Source organism: Lissotriton helveticus, chromosome 5_1, assembly GCF_964261635.1.
Source record: "Lissotriton helveticus chromosome 5_1, aLisHel1.1, whole genome shotgun sequence".
NCBI lineage: Eukaryota > Metazoa > Chordata > Amphibia > Caudata > Salamandridae > Lissotriton > Lissotriton helveticus.
Window position 1 is genome coordinate 1,179,711,363 of NC_136065.1, and position 18,873 is coordinate 1,179,730,235.

Sequence of the window (18,873 nt, forward strand, 5' to 3'; positions counted from 1 at the left end):
CCGCGTCCAGAACCCTCTCATTCCCCAACTTAACAGCCTGTTTCATCCGGAGCACACTCTCGCAAGCAGACCACCGCAGCAATTCATTCCTCCACCTACGCAGCGAGGGCCCCCCCCTGGACTTCCAGTGCCACGATATCTCCCTCTGCGCCAGTATCAGACCCAGGTCAATAAATTTGCTCGTCACCTTGGTGCGTTTGGTGTGCGGGAACCAGAGCAACAGGCACGCCGCCATATCAAAGTCCACCTCCCTGGCAGACACTTCATTCAGGAGTTCCCCTACCTCTGCCCAGTAGGTCCCCAATTGCGGGCACCCCCAAAACAAATGATCCATGTCCGCACCCAAAGACGAACACCGTGGGCATCGGGCATCCGGCACCCGGAAGTACCGCTGTAATTTCTCCGGGGTTAAATAGGCCCTATGAAGCACATAGAAATGCACTTGTTGAAAGCGCGCATTTCTCGTGCCCTTCCACGTACGCCGCAGGATGTGTCCCCACGCCGTATCCGGTATGGGGCGGCCCACACTCTCCTCCCATTTAGACTTGAGCCCCAGGAGCGGCTCCAGACCCTCATGCAGCATCCTATTATGGAGGCACGTCACAGCCTTAACCGTACCAGCTGCCATCACCACATATTGGCACGCCATAGTCGTCGTTGGTTCTACGAGCCCCCCTTTCCAGTGCTTCTGTACGGCAGCCACCACTGCCGCGTGTAGGAGGAACCCCCCGTCAGGCAGCCCAAACTGGTCCCGGAGCACCTCAAACGGTGCCAACGCCCCATCTATGTACAGGTCGCCCACCACCTGCAATCCCATCTCTTCCCAAGCCAGCAACGGGGACCAATCACCCCCGTGCGGCAAGGCCGTCAGCATGCCGATCGGAATCTCCGGTGCATAAGGCCGCGAAGCCCTCGCTCTCCAAAGGCTCCTCTGCCAACACAAACGGAGCGTCCTTTCCTCCACGGTGAGGGCCCGCAACTCAAGCCTCTGCTGCATGATAATATAGGACAACACATGGCGTTGCATCCCCCGATCCCGGTCCTCCTCCGGACCCCTGAACACCCTAGCCACGTTCTGTGTTAGAACCTGCAGCTGTGCCGCTAGGTAATACAGCTCAAAGTCAGGCACAGCCATACCCCCTTCCATCTTCGGGCGGAGGAGCGTGGTCAGGGCCACTCTACGGCGGCCATGCCCCCACAGAAAGCCAATAATCATCGACCTCAGGTCTCTGAAGACCCCTTGGGGAATCCATATGGGCAGCGTCCGGAAATAATAGAGAAAGCGGGGGAGTGCCACCATCTTCAGAAGGGCAATCCTGCCTAGAACCGTCAGCGGGAGGGTCGACCAGAAAGACAAGCTGCCCCGCAGTGCCCGGACACAACGACCAATGTTGCCCTCCAATAGGTCTGCGGTAGCGTGGTAAATGCGAACACCCAGATAGGTGAAACAAGATGGTTCCCACACCACGTCCAAGTCTCCGTCAGGAGCAGGTGAACCCGCTCGCAGCGGGAACACACAAGTCTTCGCCCAATTGACCTTAAGGCCCGACAGCCGGCCGAACTCCGACAGCAGCTCCATAGCACCGGCCAACGCCCGGGAGGTGTCAGCCAGGTACAGGAGCAAGTCATCCGCATAAAGCGATATATAATGCCACTGCTCGCCCCTGGCTATCCCCAAGTACACGACACCCGACCTCGCATGGACCGCTAGAGGTTCCATTGCCAGAGCAAACAACAGGGGAGACAGAGAGCACCCCTGCCGCGTGCCCCTGCCCACCGGGTACGCCGCAGACACCAGGCCGCCCAAACGTACTCTCGCCGTCGCCGATGCATACAAGACCCTTGTCCACCTGCGGAACCCCTCGCCCATACCAAACCTCTCCAAAACTCCGTCCAGGAACGGCCATTCCAAACTATCAAAGGCCTTCTCGATGTCTACAGATAGGACCGCAGGGGCACCCTCCCCGTCCAAGATGGCGTCCATTATCCCCACCAGTCGGCGAACATTCAGCGCCGTGCTCCTCGTGGGTATGAACCCGGCCTGGTCCCTATGTACCAGGCCCGTCATATACGGGGCCAGCCTGGTGGCCAGTATCCGGCTCAGAATCTTATAATCCACCGTCAGCATGGACAGCGGGCGGTAAGACCGCACGTCCGCTGCGTCCCGGCCTGGCTTCAGGAGCGGCACAATCAAGGCCTCCCGCATGGATCCGGGCAGCGCCCCAGCCTCGAATGCTTCAGCATACACCGTCAGCAATCTGGGTGTCAAAATATCCGCATACAGCTGATAAAATTCAATCGGTAATCCGTCCACCCCGGGCGTTTTGTTGCGGGCCATATGCTTTATGGCCGCCCGTATTTCCGTGAGCGTTACCGGGCCGCCCAGTTCCTTCGAGTCCTCCTCAGCAAGGACCGGAAGCTGCCTCTCCCCCAAGTATTCCACAATGTCCTGGACCCCCACCTCCAGCTGACTCTGGTACAGTTCCTCATAGTACCCCCTAAAGCACTCCAATATCGCTGCCTGGTTGTACACCATCTCCCCCTGCGCAGTGCGAATGCCGAGGATCGGGGAGCCCCTAAGTTCCGGGTTGGCCAGTCTGGCCAAGAGGGTACCCACCTTGTCCCTTTCCGCATGCGCCCTGACGATATACTGCTTATAGTCATAGCATCGCAAACGTTCCGTCTCAGTGGCAACCACCTCCTTCGCTTCTAATAGCTGGGCTTGTAAGTCCGGTCTAGCCGGCCTGCGGCGCTCCAGGTCCCTCAACCTATCTTCCGCTGTCACGAGGTCATTCAACACAGCCGTGCGAGCATTCGAGAACCTGCCCAGACACACTCCCCTCGCCACCACTTTCATTGCATCCCATTCAATGGACCTACTCGTGGCCGTGCCCGCATTCATTCCGAAATAGCTATCAATGCCTTGCCGAACCACGTCTTGGAAGACAGGATCCTCAAGTGTCTCCGGCCGAAGCCGCCACGTTGGTATAACTGAGCGCTCCCTCTGCCACTGAATGTGCACCAATAGGGGATTATGATCTGAGATAGTCCTAGCTAAGTACTCCGCATGGGAGACCAACGGAGCTAGGGATCCACCACAGAGCACCGAGTCAATCCTGACATGCAGGTCATGAAGCGCAGAGTAAAAGGAGTAATCCCTGGTCTCCCTGTGCCGCTCCCTCCAGACATCCAGCAGCCCCCACCTATCCTGCCAGTCCTTCCTGTGCGCGGTCAGCCTGCGCACCGGGGAGTCCACTAGAGGGGGATGGGACCTATCCAGAGCCACATCAGTAATCGAATTAAAGTCCCCCCCTAGCACTATCGGGCCCGCCAGGAAGGAGGCTAACGCCCCTGAGAGGCTATCAAGATATCGAGCTTGATCAGTGTTTGGCGCATACACACAGCAGAAAACCACATCCCGGCCATATAACCTCCCCTCCACCGCCACAAACCGGCCATCCGGATCCACTACTTGATTCAGCAATTGAAAGGGTATCCCCGCCCTCACCCAGATCAGCACCCCCCTGGCATACGCTGAGTAGGTGGTGCCAAACACCTGGCCCCGCCATCTTTTCTGCAAGGCAGTACATTCCTTCTTAGTGAGATGAGTCTCCTGAAGCATAGCAATCTGAACCCCCCTGCGTACAAGATATGCATGGACCTTATGACGCTTCACCATAGTTCGCAGCCCCCGGACATTCCACGTTAGGCATTTCAGATTAGGTAATGTCCCCATTCCAACTTTGTACAGTCCAAATCAAATAACGAATGTTCATAACCCCCCCAGTGCAGTTGCCCCCCCCCAAACACACCCAAAACAGAAAAACTTCCCAAACCCCGCTCCCCAGGACAGAGCACACGAACCCAATGTCCGCCCCCATCCAAACCTTGAAACAACTTCTCACACTCATAACCCTGTGGTCTCCACCACAGGCGGCCTTAAGGGCCCAAGGGGGGTGAGTCACCGCCGACCTCAGCGAGCGGAGCCCACGCCCCGCGCCTCCATCCCTCTTGAAGCACAGATCCCCCCCTTCCGGCGTCCCGGCCCCCTATCAACAGGATACCACCCCACCATGAAGTCCCGATCTAGCTCAATCCAACCCAATGTCAGCCGCAAAAGATACCATCCGAGGTCTGTGGGGTCACCTCCGGCCCCTTCGAACTGTCCGCTTCTGAAAGTTCCTCTCCCGACCTGCCGCCTTCTCCTCCCGAGTCAGTGTCCGCACGTTCACTGTTCTGTTGCGACCCTGTAATGGCCGCCGTCGCTGCGAGTGCATCCCTCTTTTCCGCCGCCATTTGGGCCTCCCGCCTCTCCCGTTGGCGCCTGTTGCGGGATCGGATGCGCTGCGATTGTCTCACCCGGGGCTGCTTGGGCTCATCTCGCCTGCTTTTATGCGATCTGTCCGTACCCGCCCTGTACAACTCCAGCCATTGCCAAACCTCGTCCGGAGTCTGAAAAAAGTGCGTAGACCCATCCAACATGATCCGCAACTTAGCTGGGTAGAGCAAGGAGTACTGAATGCTTTCCTCCCTGAGCTCCTTTTTCACTGCCAGGAACGACGCCCGGTTTTTCTGGACCATTTGGGTGTAGTCCGGGAAGATCGTAACCCTACTATTCTCCACGTCATAGGGGCCCGACATCCTGGCCCGCTGAATGAGAAGATCCCGGTCTTTGTAGTGGAGGAGTCTCACCACCATCGGGCGGGGGGGGCGACCAAGCCCCGGTGGGCGAGCAGGTACCCGGTGGGCCCTCTCTAGCGTAAAGAAAGGAGTGAGCCCCTCCGGCGCCACCACAGTGCGGAACCAGTTCTCCATATAGGCCACTGCATCCTCCCCCTCAATCCGTTCCGGAAGGCCGACGACCCGCACGTTGTTCCGCCTATTGCGGCCTTCTGCATCCTCCGCCCTCCGTTCCAACGCGTCCAACCGGGCCAACATATCAGTGATCTTATGTTCCGCGGCCACCACCGACGGTTTCAGGTCCAGCAATAGTTGGTCATGGTCCTTAACTTTGTCCGCTAGCTTCGCGTGATCTGCGCGCAGCAGCCCCAGGCCCACGGCCACTTGGGCGATGTCTTGGTGCAACACGTCCTTAGTCGAGGCGATCGCATCAAGTATGGCATCTAGTCGCTGGTTCAGCCGTTGGTCTCGATCGAGCTCCGAGGAGGGACTCTCGCCCAGCTGGGTGGAGGTTGCCGAGTCCCCCTCAGTGCATCCCGCGGCCATCGACCCACTCGTCGCCGCCATTCCAGGGTGCTGCGTCACAAGTCCAGGAGCTCGGTTACCGTCAGCGCCCGTGGGCAGCACCGGTCGCCGGCAATGCAATGTCTCCACCGACACTCACAGGCGCAAGAGCCACGGCCTGCGACGCCCACTCCACTCGGCCGCCCCCACGGGAGCCTGAGGGGAAGAGGAGAAGTCCCAAGACGGTATCCAGCTAGGGTCCCCAAGCTCCGGACGAGCCAAGGCAGCGCACCACGGCCTCAGATCACAGTCCCGCCGACCCTAGCGCCCCAGTCAGCGGCTTGCAGGATCTCTCGCCAGGATCCCTCGCCAGTCGGCGACAACTCGGCTCAGGGCTGAAGTTCGGGGCCTTCCGACCTCCCCGCCGCCATTTTCTTCGCACCCTCGGCAACACCTCAGCCGCTGCTTCAGCACGGTCTCCTCGGGGGCGGCAGTCCCCCAGCAGTTCATCAAGTGCACCCAGCTGTCCCCTCACACTTCAGAGGGCAGGAGAGTCGTCTCCGGGCCGCCCAGGGTTCCGAAAACAGGAGAATTAGCGGGATCCTGCGCGGAGCTACGAGCTCACGCCGCCATCCCGATCGGCGTCCAAGCCACGCCCCCCTATCGATTTATAACATCTTCATATACAGAAGAGCGCTCTGAAGGAAGGATGTTTATTTTTTTTGTCGGGATACGTCAAGGGAGTAGTTATGTGACGATGTAGACTGAGCTGAAAATTTGAGTTGACCAGTTCAATAGTTTTCCATTGAATGCGCTTATGGTATATTAATAAATACATCTTTGTGTATCGGACTGTGTGTCGAGGTGCAAAAACACCCGGGGGGAATTCTACTAATTAAATAAAAATACAACCAAAACTAATACTGACACTAATCCAGTTTGTAAAGCCCTCCTAGCTCACATGCCAGAACCATAAACCAACAGATAAAAAATACCTTGGAGCCGGGCGGAGGGGCAACCGGGAACACCTAAGGTACAGGGCAATGACACACTGTGCAAAGTAAAACTGACAGTAACAAAACAACAATCATTTCATATCAATAACTTGTACAAAACACAACTGAGAGCATCTATTTCTCCCCCTCATCATCAATTAGTCGGATGCCGAAAGTGGCATATTTCCCATCTTTCCCACACTGGGTGACTTTAAGCGTCTCCATTCGTCACAATGTAAACAACAGGTGCTCACAGAAACTAAAAGTAGTTTTTGGCACAAAATAAAAACACAAACATTGTGTTGCTTATCCTCGCCCCTTCCCTCCCGGAAGCATGTTCCCAATCGAATTACTCACACATTTTACACTTGGCTGCCTCTCCCAATTTACAGTTGGGTGACTGAGGGAAAGGGGATGTGCGCCCACAGTCAGATTGTGCGTCTGTGAAGCAAGTGTGATTCGGGAAGCCCGTCTACCTCCCACCCAGTATCTTTAAATTATGCCTCCTCCCGTAACACGAAATAGGCGCCAGTGGCAGGTAGGCGTTCCACTTTGGACAGGTGGGGGAGATGGTGGGTGGTGGGAGGGTCCTCGCCTGTCTGTATGTAACGGGCTGATAAAGAGACATCCACTGCCTTAGTGTGTAATATGAAGCACGAGACAAGTCGTTAAGAGCTGTGCAGTGCTCTATCCTCTCTGGGTGCTGCCTATCAACGTATATTCTGTGTTTGGTATTCTGGGGCTTCCAGATGTGGGTATGCGCTGAGGCAATCCGTCCAAGATCACACACCACCTGCGTGCAAGTGTCTACAGCATCTACACATCGTCCTACTCAGTCAATTTTAAGGGAGTGGCCTGCTCTGTACATTTGCACCAAGCTCTTGCCCGATGCATAAAAACTGTTTACAAAGCTTACCGTTGTGAGGGGGCTAAAGTGTTGCTTTCTGCACACACATAGCACGCCCTGCTCAGGAGTGGCATATGCGCCCTTATCCCTCCTGTATGAACCATATTGGCGTAGCACATATCAGATATTACATTCCTTCACTAACTGGCTGCGATCCCTCGGATGTAAATCAATGTAAGGTGGGCAGGAAGATGGCCAGGAGATATTAGCAATACGCTCTGTAAGACACATAGGTTTGTGTTGTGCTGTGGATTTTCCCAAGGCCATTACCGCAGCATTTCAACTCAGGTTTTGCAGGCATCAAAACTTTGATTAAACCTTCAGACACTTTGAGTCGGGTCAGGCTGTAACCCAGCTGGCCCCGTAAAGTGCCAGAGTAAGAAACAAATAAATTGTAGCGCTATAACTGGTGCACCAGAGGAAAATAGATTCCGCTTCGTGGTCAGATTAACAAGCAATGGCAATCATTTTGGCTTTGCTAAAGTTTGAAAAATAGATGGCCGCTGTAAGCCGCTGCTAATTAAAACAAGCGCCGGCGCAATAATTGCAAACAGATGGCGCTGCTGCTCGCTCCTGAGACACATAGGCTATGGGAGGGGACATTTAAAGATAAGGCAGGACATACCCAAGCCTTTGGCCATTTATTTGCTTGCTTTTTTTTGTGGAAGCCTTATGCAAATGGGCAATCAAATGCGTGGGCGGAAAAAAAAAACATGTGGAAAAGATGTGTGAGATGGAAGTCCTTACTATAAGCCCCGCAGAGCAGCGCATGCGCGCTGGCTCAGGCGAGACCTAATAAAGGGGGCAACTACGTTATCTGCCCATGTGGGATTAACATTGCTTAACTGAGATTGCTGTCTATTATAAGCCCCTTCCTCAATTTAAGTTGATGAGACATTCATAGTGACTCCCACATCGGACTCATTCGGCGCCTGCCTTTTGTTTTTTTTTCTAAATGTTTGTGAGCTGTTACTGGTGGGATTTTCCGAAAGGTTCTTATTAGCAAAACAGTATATAATATTTAATAAAATTTAAATAAATACTCGGGACCTAATTTCCCAAATATGTTGTTTACCGGTCCGTCTTTGTGCGCTAAAAATACACCTGCTAAGATAAATATCCATTATGATTAACACTATTAGAATTTTACCCCACAATGGCTCCTGCGATGTCCAAATTCCCCCGTATTGTGAGATGTTAGCAATAGAAACTCCCGGTTTATTGAGGCGGTGTTAGCTTCAGGGACCATTGGCTAGAAAAGGCCGAATTCATTCAGAGCATTTGAACAGAATCCGGCAGGGTTCGTGCTCAGAAAATGGTTTAGGTTGGTCTCACAGAAATTGTAGTCCGATTGAAAAAGAAATACAGAAATGGGGTTTGATTTGTTCACGTGGACAACCTTTACCATATAGTAAAGCAAATTCTACTTCATTAAAAATCATCTCCTGCAGTAGGGATCCCACAATTAAGGACAACAACTTTCCAAAGACGGGGTTATTTTTTTTTTTAGCTATGTTGAAGTCTCTTTTAGCTCCTTTTCTAGTGACACAAATGTCTAAACATGTATTTGTATTGGCTCTGAAAGCCCTCCGGTAAATAAGAGCGCCCCTGCATCATCAAAACGCTGTCATCGCTTGGACTTAAAAACATACATTATCCAATGCTGCCATCTTGTGGCCATTTAGTAATTATTCGTTTTAAAATGTAATCTTATATTAACCCAAACGCTCTCAAGTTTACAACTGTGCATCTTTTCATTTGTTTGGGGCGGAAAATACCCTTTTAAATTGCGCCTGCGGGTGGCCGGACGCCATGTAGACCGCAGCGACCTCGAGGTCCTATTAATAACTAATGCAAAAGATAACTATGGATTAGAAATGTACACAATGCTCAGGCAAATGAATGCATCTATTGACACTGAATTATGGGTGTTTGTATTACCCAACTCAACAGGTCGCGTTATCGACCTCGGGAGGATAAAACGGTGATTCTAGAATTATGCAGGCTGTATAATGACTCCAGCGGCAGACATGCTACAACGTGTTTTGCTTCTCTGCTTACACTTTCAGGTTGCTTTATTTTTTAAAGACGCATCTGCGAGAATCGATGAAGGAAAACACACTCCATTAAAGAGCAGTTTGACAGGACGCATAGCTAGCTGTAAAGAATCTGTTGCATCAAACATGGCGCCGCTCTCGACGCGTTAAAATGTCCTTGGTTCTAGCATGATCCCTACGCATCTTGCGCTAATGGCCACTTCTAAAGCGAACTGATGAGCAAGAAACGTCTAAGAAAATCTTACTGCACTATAAATACTGAAAATAAGTTCGATCCAAATTTCTTTTGAGTTGCAGTTTGCCCACCCAATGCTATATCTGGGAGTGACCCCCTCCTGCTGAAAGAGAACCGTTTGGGTTTTCAGGTCGCAGATGAGCCTCCGGCTGGTAGGCTGTGAGATAGTGATCATGCTGGCTGGTTAGGCTGTTGATACCTGTCATCCTTTGTGCGGGCTATGCTGAACACACCTCACTATGGCAAGTGACCCAACTGCATTTGAGCACTCAGCCATTGGAAATACAGATAAAACGGGGGATGCTTATACACAGATAAGGGACACTTTTCATATGTAGAAAATACCTCTCTGGATTTCTTACTTGGTGACAGCCTAATCCTCAAAGGAGCCATCGAGCTGTGACTGATTCCATCTTCAGAAAATCGAGAATTTTGAACACACTCTGTATCCCCAGGATCTAAAACAAGCAATTGCAATCACAGCAGTCGTCTTTGCCTCCCTAACTGCTCATGCGAGTCAGATGTGACCCATCTCTGGCCATTCTTGATGCGACTTCCAGGTTTCAGCACTAAAAATGGGACTACAGCGCCCCCACTCTTGTTTACCTAAAATATCTCCGGATTGAGGAATTCTGGTCCATGAGGACTACTCATTAATTTGTGCCGGTGTTTACCAGTGGTCACCACAGGACCTATGTCCGGGGACCACATGAAAGAGCTGTTCTTATAGTTCTTTCTTTGGATGAGTCACAGTTGCACGTAAATGGCTTTATCTCGCAAAAAAATATTGCACACACAATCCTCAGTGCGCTTCATTTGATTATTTATGTTGACACAATATAGTGCTTCTAATAACCGAATTTTTCTTTATGTTGACATATTACTGTGCTTCTAAATATCTAATTTCTGCCATTTGTTTTTGCCTTTTAGGTTGACAGACCCCTCTGGATACTTAACTGATGGACCAATCAATTACAAATACAAAACCAAATGTTCCTGGTTAATTGAAGGATAGTAAGTACAGACAACCTAATTAACATTTTATTACATTAGTTTTGTTGTAGAAATACACCCATGTACAAACAAATAGGTGAAATGAAGGTAATATGTAAACATATCGAACTTTTCTCTGAGAAAACAATAGCCACAATTTATTCTTGTAGGGGAAGTTTTAAGTTGTATTCTGTAGAGAACTGTGATGAGGAGGAAAACGCTTGAGAGTTTTCTCCTCTGGAAAATGTAAAGCAACGATGACTTTTGTATGTATGGCTGTGGTATTTCTATAGCGTGAACCTCACCAAACGGCAGGGGAACAGTAAGCAGACTCCAGACAAAGGGAGAGTCTCCCCTATTAGCCAAAAGGGATTGGGTAATTTATAACTGAACAAAATTGATTTCCCTTCCAGGCTTACTTGTATTTTTATCTTTATAGTAAGCAGATCAAGCCAAAATGCAAAGGAGTACATCTTAGGAGTAGTATGAAATAACATTACACAGCAGACTGTAATTCAAAACAAACGAAAGATAAAAAAAACACAATCCCTGTCTCTCTATCCTGTGTAATGTTATTTCATACTAGCCCTAAGGTGTACTCATTTGCATTCTGGGTTGATGTACTTACTAGAAAGATTTAAATGCAAGCAAGCACAGAAGGGAAATCCATTTTTGTGCAGTAAGCAGATAAGATAAGTTAGCCCTGGCAAAAGCCAATAGATCTGGGTTTAATGTTCTTACTCATGCAACGTAAGCACAGTAAAGCCAGTTACATTTAAGAAATGAAAGTTGGTTGTTATTGAAAGCACCCTTGACTTCAGTATACTCCTCGTTATATTTCTATGTAGAATAGAGTTTGGATGCGAACGCGGCCTCCGTTAGAGTATTTAGTTTCTGTGACATAGAAAGAAAGAACAATAGTGAAAGTTTCCTTTCCATCTGATTTTCATTTGGCATTTTAGCAAAAATGGGTTGTATTGAAGGTAAAAAAGAACTGCATATAGACAGCCGTTCCTTTCTGAATTACTAAAATACCCCACCTCAGAATCAATAATGACAAGTCACTTGGGGATAACCTGAAGAGCACACATGAAAAACGATAGGGGAAGAAACAAGAGGTGGTGGAAATGAGAAGCACATGGGAGAAAGAGGGAATGGTAAGCTGAAAAGAGGTAGCACACGGTAAAGAGAGAAAATTGCAGGAACCAGAGTTGTAGGCTGCAGGAAATTTGGAAGACCGGAAAGAGGGAGGGCAGGAGGAAGCCAGCAGGAGCCAAGTACAAGAGGAGAACATTGAAGTGGAGAAAGTAAAAGGAGAACAACAGCGCACTGAGAAGTAGTAGGCCTGAAGTTGCATATTAGTATTTCATACAGTTCAGTGGAAGCACTTTATTAGAGGAAGAAACCTGCACCTTAACAGCCAATGAGAGCTTCAGGTGAGAGAGCAAAATCTTGATGAATGACCTCTGAGGCCAGTGGCTAAAAGAGGCTATTTAAATAAGTTAGTTTAAAGGGGTAGACCCAAAGCCCACTGCAAGTACAATAGGTTTGGTTGACAGCTGTACTCTCAAAATCCACACTAAAATGTGGCAATGATTTCTTTGAAAAGAAAGGGGGAGTGGTAATGGTTTCCTTGGTTAAGAAATTCAGAATTATCAAATAGACCCAATTAAAGACTTTTACATTATATGTAAAAATTACTTGACACTTTTTGTCAGTTTTTCATTTTGCAATACTGCATATACACCCTCAAAAGTGTATGCAGTTAATCCGTCAAAATATATTTTCAGAATACAAACTCATTGTCTCTGTATGTGAAGGTTTCATATGTTTCATGTAACGCATGTCATACTTTTTTTATGCAAACAGGAAATGCTGCCCCATGATTTGAAGTACATGTATCACAAAAGGATACTCGGGTCGCAAATTGTTTTACACTACAATTTGCTACGAATGGTCACCTGATAGGTTCAGACAAAACATTTAAGAGGTTGACACACCCACAAATTATCATGGCATGCTTCATCCTTGGCGACTTCCACACACGCATAAGACAGTTGCCCTCTGGTGGACTCGACCTTAAAAGGAGTGTTTACGATGTTTTAGATCAGGACAATAGCATTGGTCCAGGTGTAACATAACAATATCTAAGGATAGACCCAAAGGTTTCCTTTTTATTCGCATTTACTCTTGATGTGATTAAAAACTGTGTAAGTGGGTATATGGTGAACTACAGTGATTCACCTAACCGCGTACGACTTCCAACATGTTTCGACTGGTAATAAAGCCTGTGTCTGTCAATTGTCTTCAGGGCTCAGGATCTCCCTGTGTACTACTGCATACATTCCATCCATGTGAATGAGGCATGGGGCGGTTGTTGTTGTGGAGTTAGTTGTTGCTAGGATCTTCCCAAAGCATAGTTCGCCTTTATCCCTACTCGCAGGACAGCTTTATGTGTAATAAAGAAAAGTAAAAATCCTTTTGTTACCCATTAACTCCAATGTTTCTCCTGGGCCTCTCTAATACCCATACTTCTCCAGGCTGCTGCCTTCTAAAATGCATTAGGAACAGATGCAGCTTCCTTCCAGAGGCTGAATTGAGATCTGTCACCCAAACCGGGATTAATGTTATATTATTTCATAGTCCTCTCAGAATTTGCTAGCACATAGTTTTAAAAGGAAGAATAAGGTAGAGAAAATGATGCATTAAAACGTATTTTGAATGCCAAAAGAAGAGATGATGTAAATCCCCTATTCAAATACCTTCACAGGTTCCACTTAAAGGTGCCATTTCAAAACGCTGCACCTTGCTGCCTTCGAGGCATCCTAATTACCCATGTCCCTCCAAGACTTTTCCATTTCTTCTTTCTGATTCTCACCCATTTAAGTCATTCTCTGGACTTTCCTCCTTCCAGAAAATACTTGAACCATGGTTAAGTGACTTTTCAGTAATTCTTTTTCAATATCTATTACGTAAGCCTTTGTGGTTTTGGTGATGTGTTGTAACTTACAAAATGTCCCAAAGTAAATACAGAAGCAATCTAAGTCGTCCTGCATTTACTGACTTTCCAACATTTTTCAAAATATGGCTGAGCAAGTCGAAAAAACGAAAGTCTGCCTATTCCAAGTCAATTCGCTTTATAGAAATTAACATATGTTTCACTCCATCAATGTGGCTGTGTTTAGGTTGAAAATTCGAAAATTAAAGGCTATTTCTTGCTGCAAGCTACATGTGGATTGCACATTTTTGGAACCAAGAACACTGATTGAACTTTGATGTATAAACAACTGGTAGACATATTTTGTTATGAAAATGCAGTCTCAACGTAGTACACACATTAATTTATGACCTTAGGTAACATCAGTCGATCGAGCCTTAGTGCAACTGCGCCCATGCTGGTTTGGCACCATTTATTTAGGGCCAAAAGGAAACGATCGGGCAGTGCTGTGATTTAGGCAGCAGCTGCAGTTTGTAAACACATGGCTACATCAATGCTTGTTATTTCACTTTTGAGCTTGGGGCTGCTGGTTGGCCAGTTTACTTGTTTGGCTGAGGAAGGGAGTAGAAAAAAAGGCGGGAAAGACGGCCATCTTTGTGAGGGAAGAATGCAGTCTGTCTCATGTACATTTTGAGTACTATCTCGGTGAGGTTTTAAGAAGTGCACTGTGGCCCCCACACTATCTGCAAAGTTGCGCGGCAAGCACATCCTTTTAGTTGAGAAAGCAAAGAAATACGTTCTCATAGTTCTAATAATTACTGTGCCGCAGGTAATGATTTTGTTGACGAGGTTTAAATTGCGCATCTCGATTACTTTAGTTATGAAGGAGTCTGTCACTGGCATAGCGAGGTGCAGAGGGGCTGCAGGATATCTGGTAATTCATTGCCATGTGCAAAGTGGAATGCCAGCCTTTAGGGGCTATAGATCTCTTGACCCTGTTTGACTTATTTTTTAAAAGAAAGTTTATACATTTTTAGGCTTTTCAAGAATTTTTCATCTTTTCGTGGTGGTGCGCGCATTTTTAGGTGCCTCCGTCCAATGCGCGCGCCGCCAGCTTACTTGCCTATGTCACCAGCAGAGGTCGTGCTGCTGAAGTTTGACTTTAGGTGGCACTCCCAACCTTTTAACAGAAGCATGTGTTTTTTGAAGCTTCAACACTTGATATAGGAAACAAACCATCAAGTTTTTCTAAAGCAAATCTGGATAACAGCCTGAAAGGAACAATTTACACGAGGACAGAGCAAGAGGACATTCGTAATAGGGCAGTGTGGGGGGTTTGGGGGGGCAGTGCTGTGGTCTACTGAACTGACATGCATGCTACTGCAGCCTTCGTTGCATTCAAGTGTTGACAGTCTGATTTTTAGCATGGGTGCCAGGTATTAAGGGGCAAACCTGGTGGGCCCGATAGAGTTGAGGTGTTTTCTAGTGCCCGTACAGTGTAGCTACAAAAAAACTGCCCTCTTTGCCCAGTTCGGAATCGCTAACAACCACCAACGACAGGCGTTCCATAGTGTTTGATGGTACTAGCTTGGGTTTGAGACTTATTGTGACGTTATTCATTGGAAGGACCCTTTAAGCCTTCAGTGAGGTTGCTTGTTTTGAAGTGGTGGCAGTCCTAGGCAGGTGATTGCCCTGTCAATCATCCTGTTGAGTAGGTAGAACCAGAATAGAGTGGAATAGAGCAGCTCGGACGCCTCCAGTCCATAGGCTAAATGGAAGAGATTAGTCCTCAGACACCTGTCAATCTTTAGGATCTCGCCTCTATATTCTGATGTGGGGGGGGGGTGGTGGCAGTGCAGAGAGATGCATTCTGTGTTCCTTTTCGTGCTTTGGATGTTACTACATTGCAGAGTGGTTATCACTACTGCTTAAGTGGCTTGAAAGAGTGTTGTAGTCATTTTCTGCATTACTTATCTCCCTTTGTAAATTGTTTCTTTTTATTTTCCAGTCTGCTTGGACATGATCCTACAGTTATTTCGACTTGAAACAGACCTTGGGTTTTGCTAGCTTTCTACCATTTGGCTATGTTCCCGATACGTCATCTCAATTGCTTTAGATTCTCAGTGTACTCAAGGTCCCTTCTAGTGCTGGAGAGCGTTAATCACTATGCCAAGTATAGCACGATACTATGCGTCCGCCTTTTTGTTGATATCCAATTAAATGTTATACAACAAATCACTGGGGTGGGGGGGAGGGGGGTCTAAGTGCTTCTTATGTCATATTTTCGATAGATCGTTTTTTTTATAGTATTTAGTTTTTTTCTTGCTTTAACTTTATGGATAATACTCGGTGGGTAATTTCTGAAGTACATTACTATTTCTTCTCTGTCTCCTTCTGCTGGCATATTGGCTGTAGACCGCATTGAATGACACCCTGGTCTTAGGCCACATGGCAAATCATAATCCTTTGTTGCTGTTTTTTAACCCATATTATAGTTTATGTTTTTATGTCTTTTCCAGTCCTAATGCAATATTACGGCTACGATTCAATCATTTTGCAACAGAATGCAGCTGGGACCACGTGTACGTCTATGATGGTGATTCCATCTATGCACCGCTAATAGCTGTCCTAAGGTAAGTGTCGCTGTATTTTCGATACCTCATCATTGCTGTATTGATTGTGGCACGCTGTGAAGAGTCAGTTTCTGTTTCAGGATGGTAATCTCTACTCTTCATCCAAAATGTGACTGTATTTACATACCTCAACCCAACAGGTACAGTAAATGTTCCCTTCTGCATACAGTGTTTTGTACGGATTAATCAGGGGTTTGAAACAGCCACTAGTTTAACTGCAGTGAAATCTAAAACTCATAATTATAAACCTCCACCTTCAGCCCACCCCCCTAACTCCAACATATGCACCTAGTGATTGCTGTCAACCCCACTGTTTAATTGACCACGAAAAGGTAGAAAATATTACACAAGGACAATAGTCACCCCAGATCACTGCAGCTCCTATTCCATTCTTCTTTACTGAAGTACGAACAAAGAAACTTGAATTGAGTCAACGGATCCAGCCACCCTAATTCTTTCTCAAGTCAATTAAAATGCACTGATTAAATTCCTTTATCACCAAGCTATACAACGAATTATGACTGTCTCCTTATTTTAAGAAAGATTTAGATTTATTTAAATAATTCCAATAAATGTAATTGTAATTATGTGCACAGTATACAAATCAATACAAATATAATACAATAAAAGTTCTAACACCCCAGAGCTTCTTTAAAACCCATCATCTATACATCATCATAATGTTCACTGATATTTCTGAAACAAATCTTCTATTACTTGTAGACACCCTAATAAACCATGTATTGTACATATACATAACATGTTAAAAACAAATCATTGTTATACATCAAAATGCATTCGTTAAAGAAGTCCTTTATGTATAAAAAGTATGTTGATGCAGTTTTCAGCAGTTCCTGGAGTCAATCCCCCACCTTCCTCAGGACAAATTCACACATGTTAAAAACTTGGTTATAAAAACAGTTGTTACTAAAGGAGACAAAAGGAAACCCAATCAATTCAGAACTCTAAACTCCTTATCATGTACCTCTTAATTTAATGTAATACAGTGCAGTCTATTGACTCCCAACGTATACTGAGTGGGGTATGTTATTACATTTAAAAGAACCTTTCTTAGAAGGTAGTCCGACGTTTTCCTAAATCGTTAGCTAACATTATAGCTCAACAGAAATACTCATTAAAAAAAACTCTCATGTTTTGTCAATATGGTAACCCTTCATTGTGGTTTTTTTTTTTTCTTTTATTTCTGTAATTTTATTAATGTGTAAAAAAATATATATATTTACATGGAGCACGGAATATACATGAGTGGAGGAAAAAGGGAGGAAAAGAAAAAGACAAGAGGAAGAGAAAGAGAGAGGCGCCGGGGAGGAGGTAAGAGGGGGGGGGTGTAGGCCACCGTCGTTCCTGTGGCTTTGTTCGAGTGTCCGTTTCAGAGTCCAGCTTATCATCATCTTCTGCAGCCCCCTCTGCATGGCTCGGTTGGTGTCCTTGCCCCACGCCCCGGACGAGAGCGGGGATAGCAGAGAATAGAAGTCGAGAAAGAAAGAGTGGAGGAGCCTTTCGTATTGGTTTCCTTTTGCTGGCGCGTGGGTGCAACCATCTGCGGTGGTCTAGAATCTGTGCCTATGGGGGTTTATGCGAGGATAGGTAGAGGTCAAGGGGTTCCCACATGTTCGACTGCCTATGAGTTTTCGGCGTGTGTTTCGCTGTAATGTTGTCTGCCCCCCTTAGGAACGTGACCCAGTTTAGCCATGCCTTGGGCGCAGCCTTTGAGGTGTCCTTCCAGTTACTTAGGACTATTTTGACTGCAGCCGTCAGCAGTAGGTCAATGAGGTCTCGTTCCTCTTTCGTTGTGATGGCCGGGGATGCAAAACCTAGGACTAGACTTGGGAAATCTATGTGTATGGCTATTCCCGTGATCTCTTTGATAACTGTCCCAATTCTGTCCCAGAATCCCCTGATCTTAGGGCAGCTGAGAAGCAGGTGTTCTAAGTCTCCCTTCTCTCTGTCACAGTTCCAGCATGCATCACTCTCTCGGATCCCCAAGGAGGCCAGGCGGGCTGGTGTCCAGTACGCCTTGTGTACTAGCCAGTATTTGGTCTGGTTTAGCGTTGCAGTTATTTTTTTCCTAGAAGTTGATCTCCATAGTTCTGCTTTCTCAGTCTCACTTAGTTCCTTTCCTGCTACACCTCCCCAGAAATTTGTAACCTTATCATTGAGTTTGGTCTTTTTGGGGCGGAGTATTTTGTACAGGTGTGCTACTTGGTGTCCTAGTGTGTTGAGACTGGCTGCAAGTTGTATGAGTGAGGGTGACAGGTTGTTAAGGTTCGCCTTCCTGATTGCCACATTGATTTTCAGGAAGTTGTAGAGCTCTATGCTTTGTAAATTGTGAGCTTCCTTGAGGGTGTCAAATGTTGTGTATGCGCCCTGCTTTTGAAGGTCCCTTCATTGTGTCTTGATAATAATACCCAGGGTTGGTTGAGTAATAAAAATCTTTCTTTGGAATCTGTTCCCTCTTTCCTTCTAGGCTTATTCCAATCATGAGGACACCACCACCATGTAGGGGGTTATAAAGCATGATGTTTGACACCATACATGAATGAAATTGGCCGGGCCATTATGGAGCTGGACTTATAGGTAATGCCCATATGCCAGCCCATGTTATCCTATGGACCACCGGTCATTTGCGGTAGAATTACGATTAGAATGCTACCACAGGGCAATATATGCTTGCACATATATTTCCACACATATAATATAATGCAACCTGCCCCTGGGCTATAGGCATCCTGCCTTAGGGATGACTGTCATCTAATAAATGCAGAGAGGTGACCCTGTCACACATGGTGTGTGCAGGTTCGAACTCAAGCAGGCAGCTCGTGCAGGACTGATATGGCTGACCTGCAGACTTCAGTTTTACTCGGGTCACTCATGGTGGCACAATAAGTGCTGTAGTCCTGGTACCCCTTT

At 47.2% G+C, this 18,873-nt stretch overlaps 1 protein-coding gene across 1 annotated transcript in view; it reads left to right on the forward strand.

Moving 5' to 3' along the window:
- Positions 1 to 18,873, forward strand: part of ATRNL1 (attractin like 1) — a 2,439,979-nt gene that overhangs the window by 302,595 nt on the left and 2,118,511 nt on the right. Inside the window, exons 2-3 of the mRNA XM_078643887.1 lie at positions 10,309 to 10,392; positions 15,829 to 15,942. Of these exons, the coding sequence (XP_078500013.1) occupies positions 10,309 to 10,392; positions 15,829 to 15,942 (198 nt within the window). The remainder of the gene's footprint in view (positions 1 to 10,308; positions 10,393 to 15,828; positions 15,943 to 18,873) is intronic.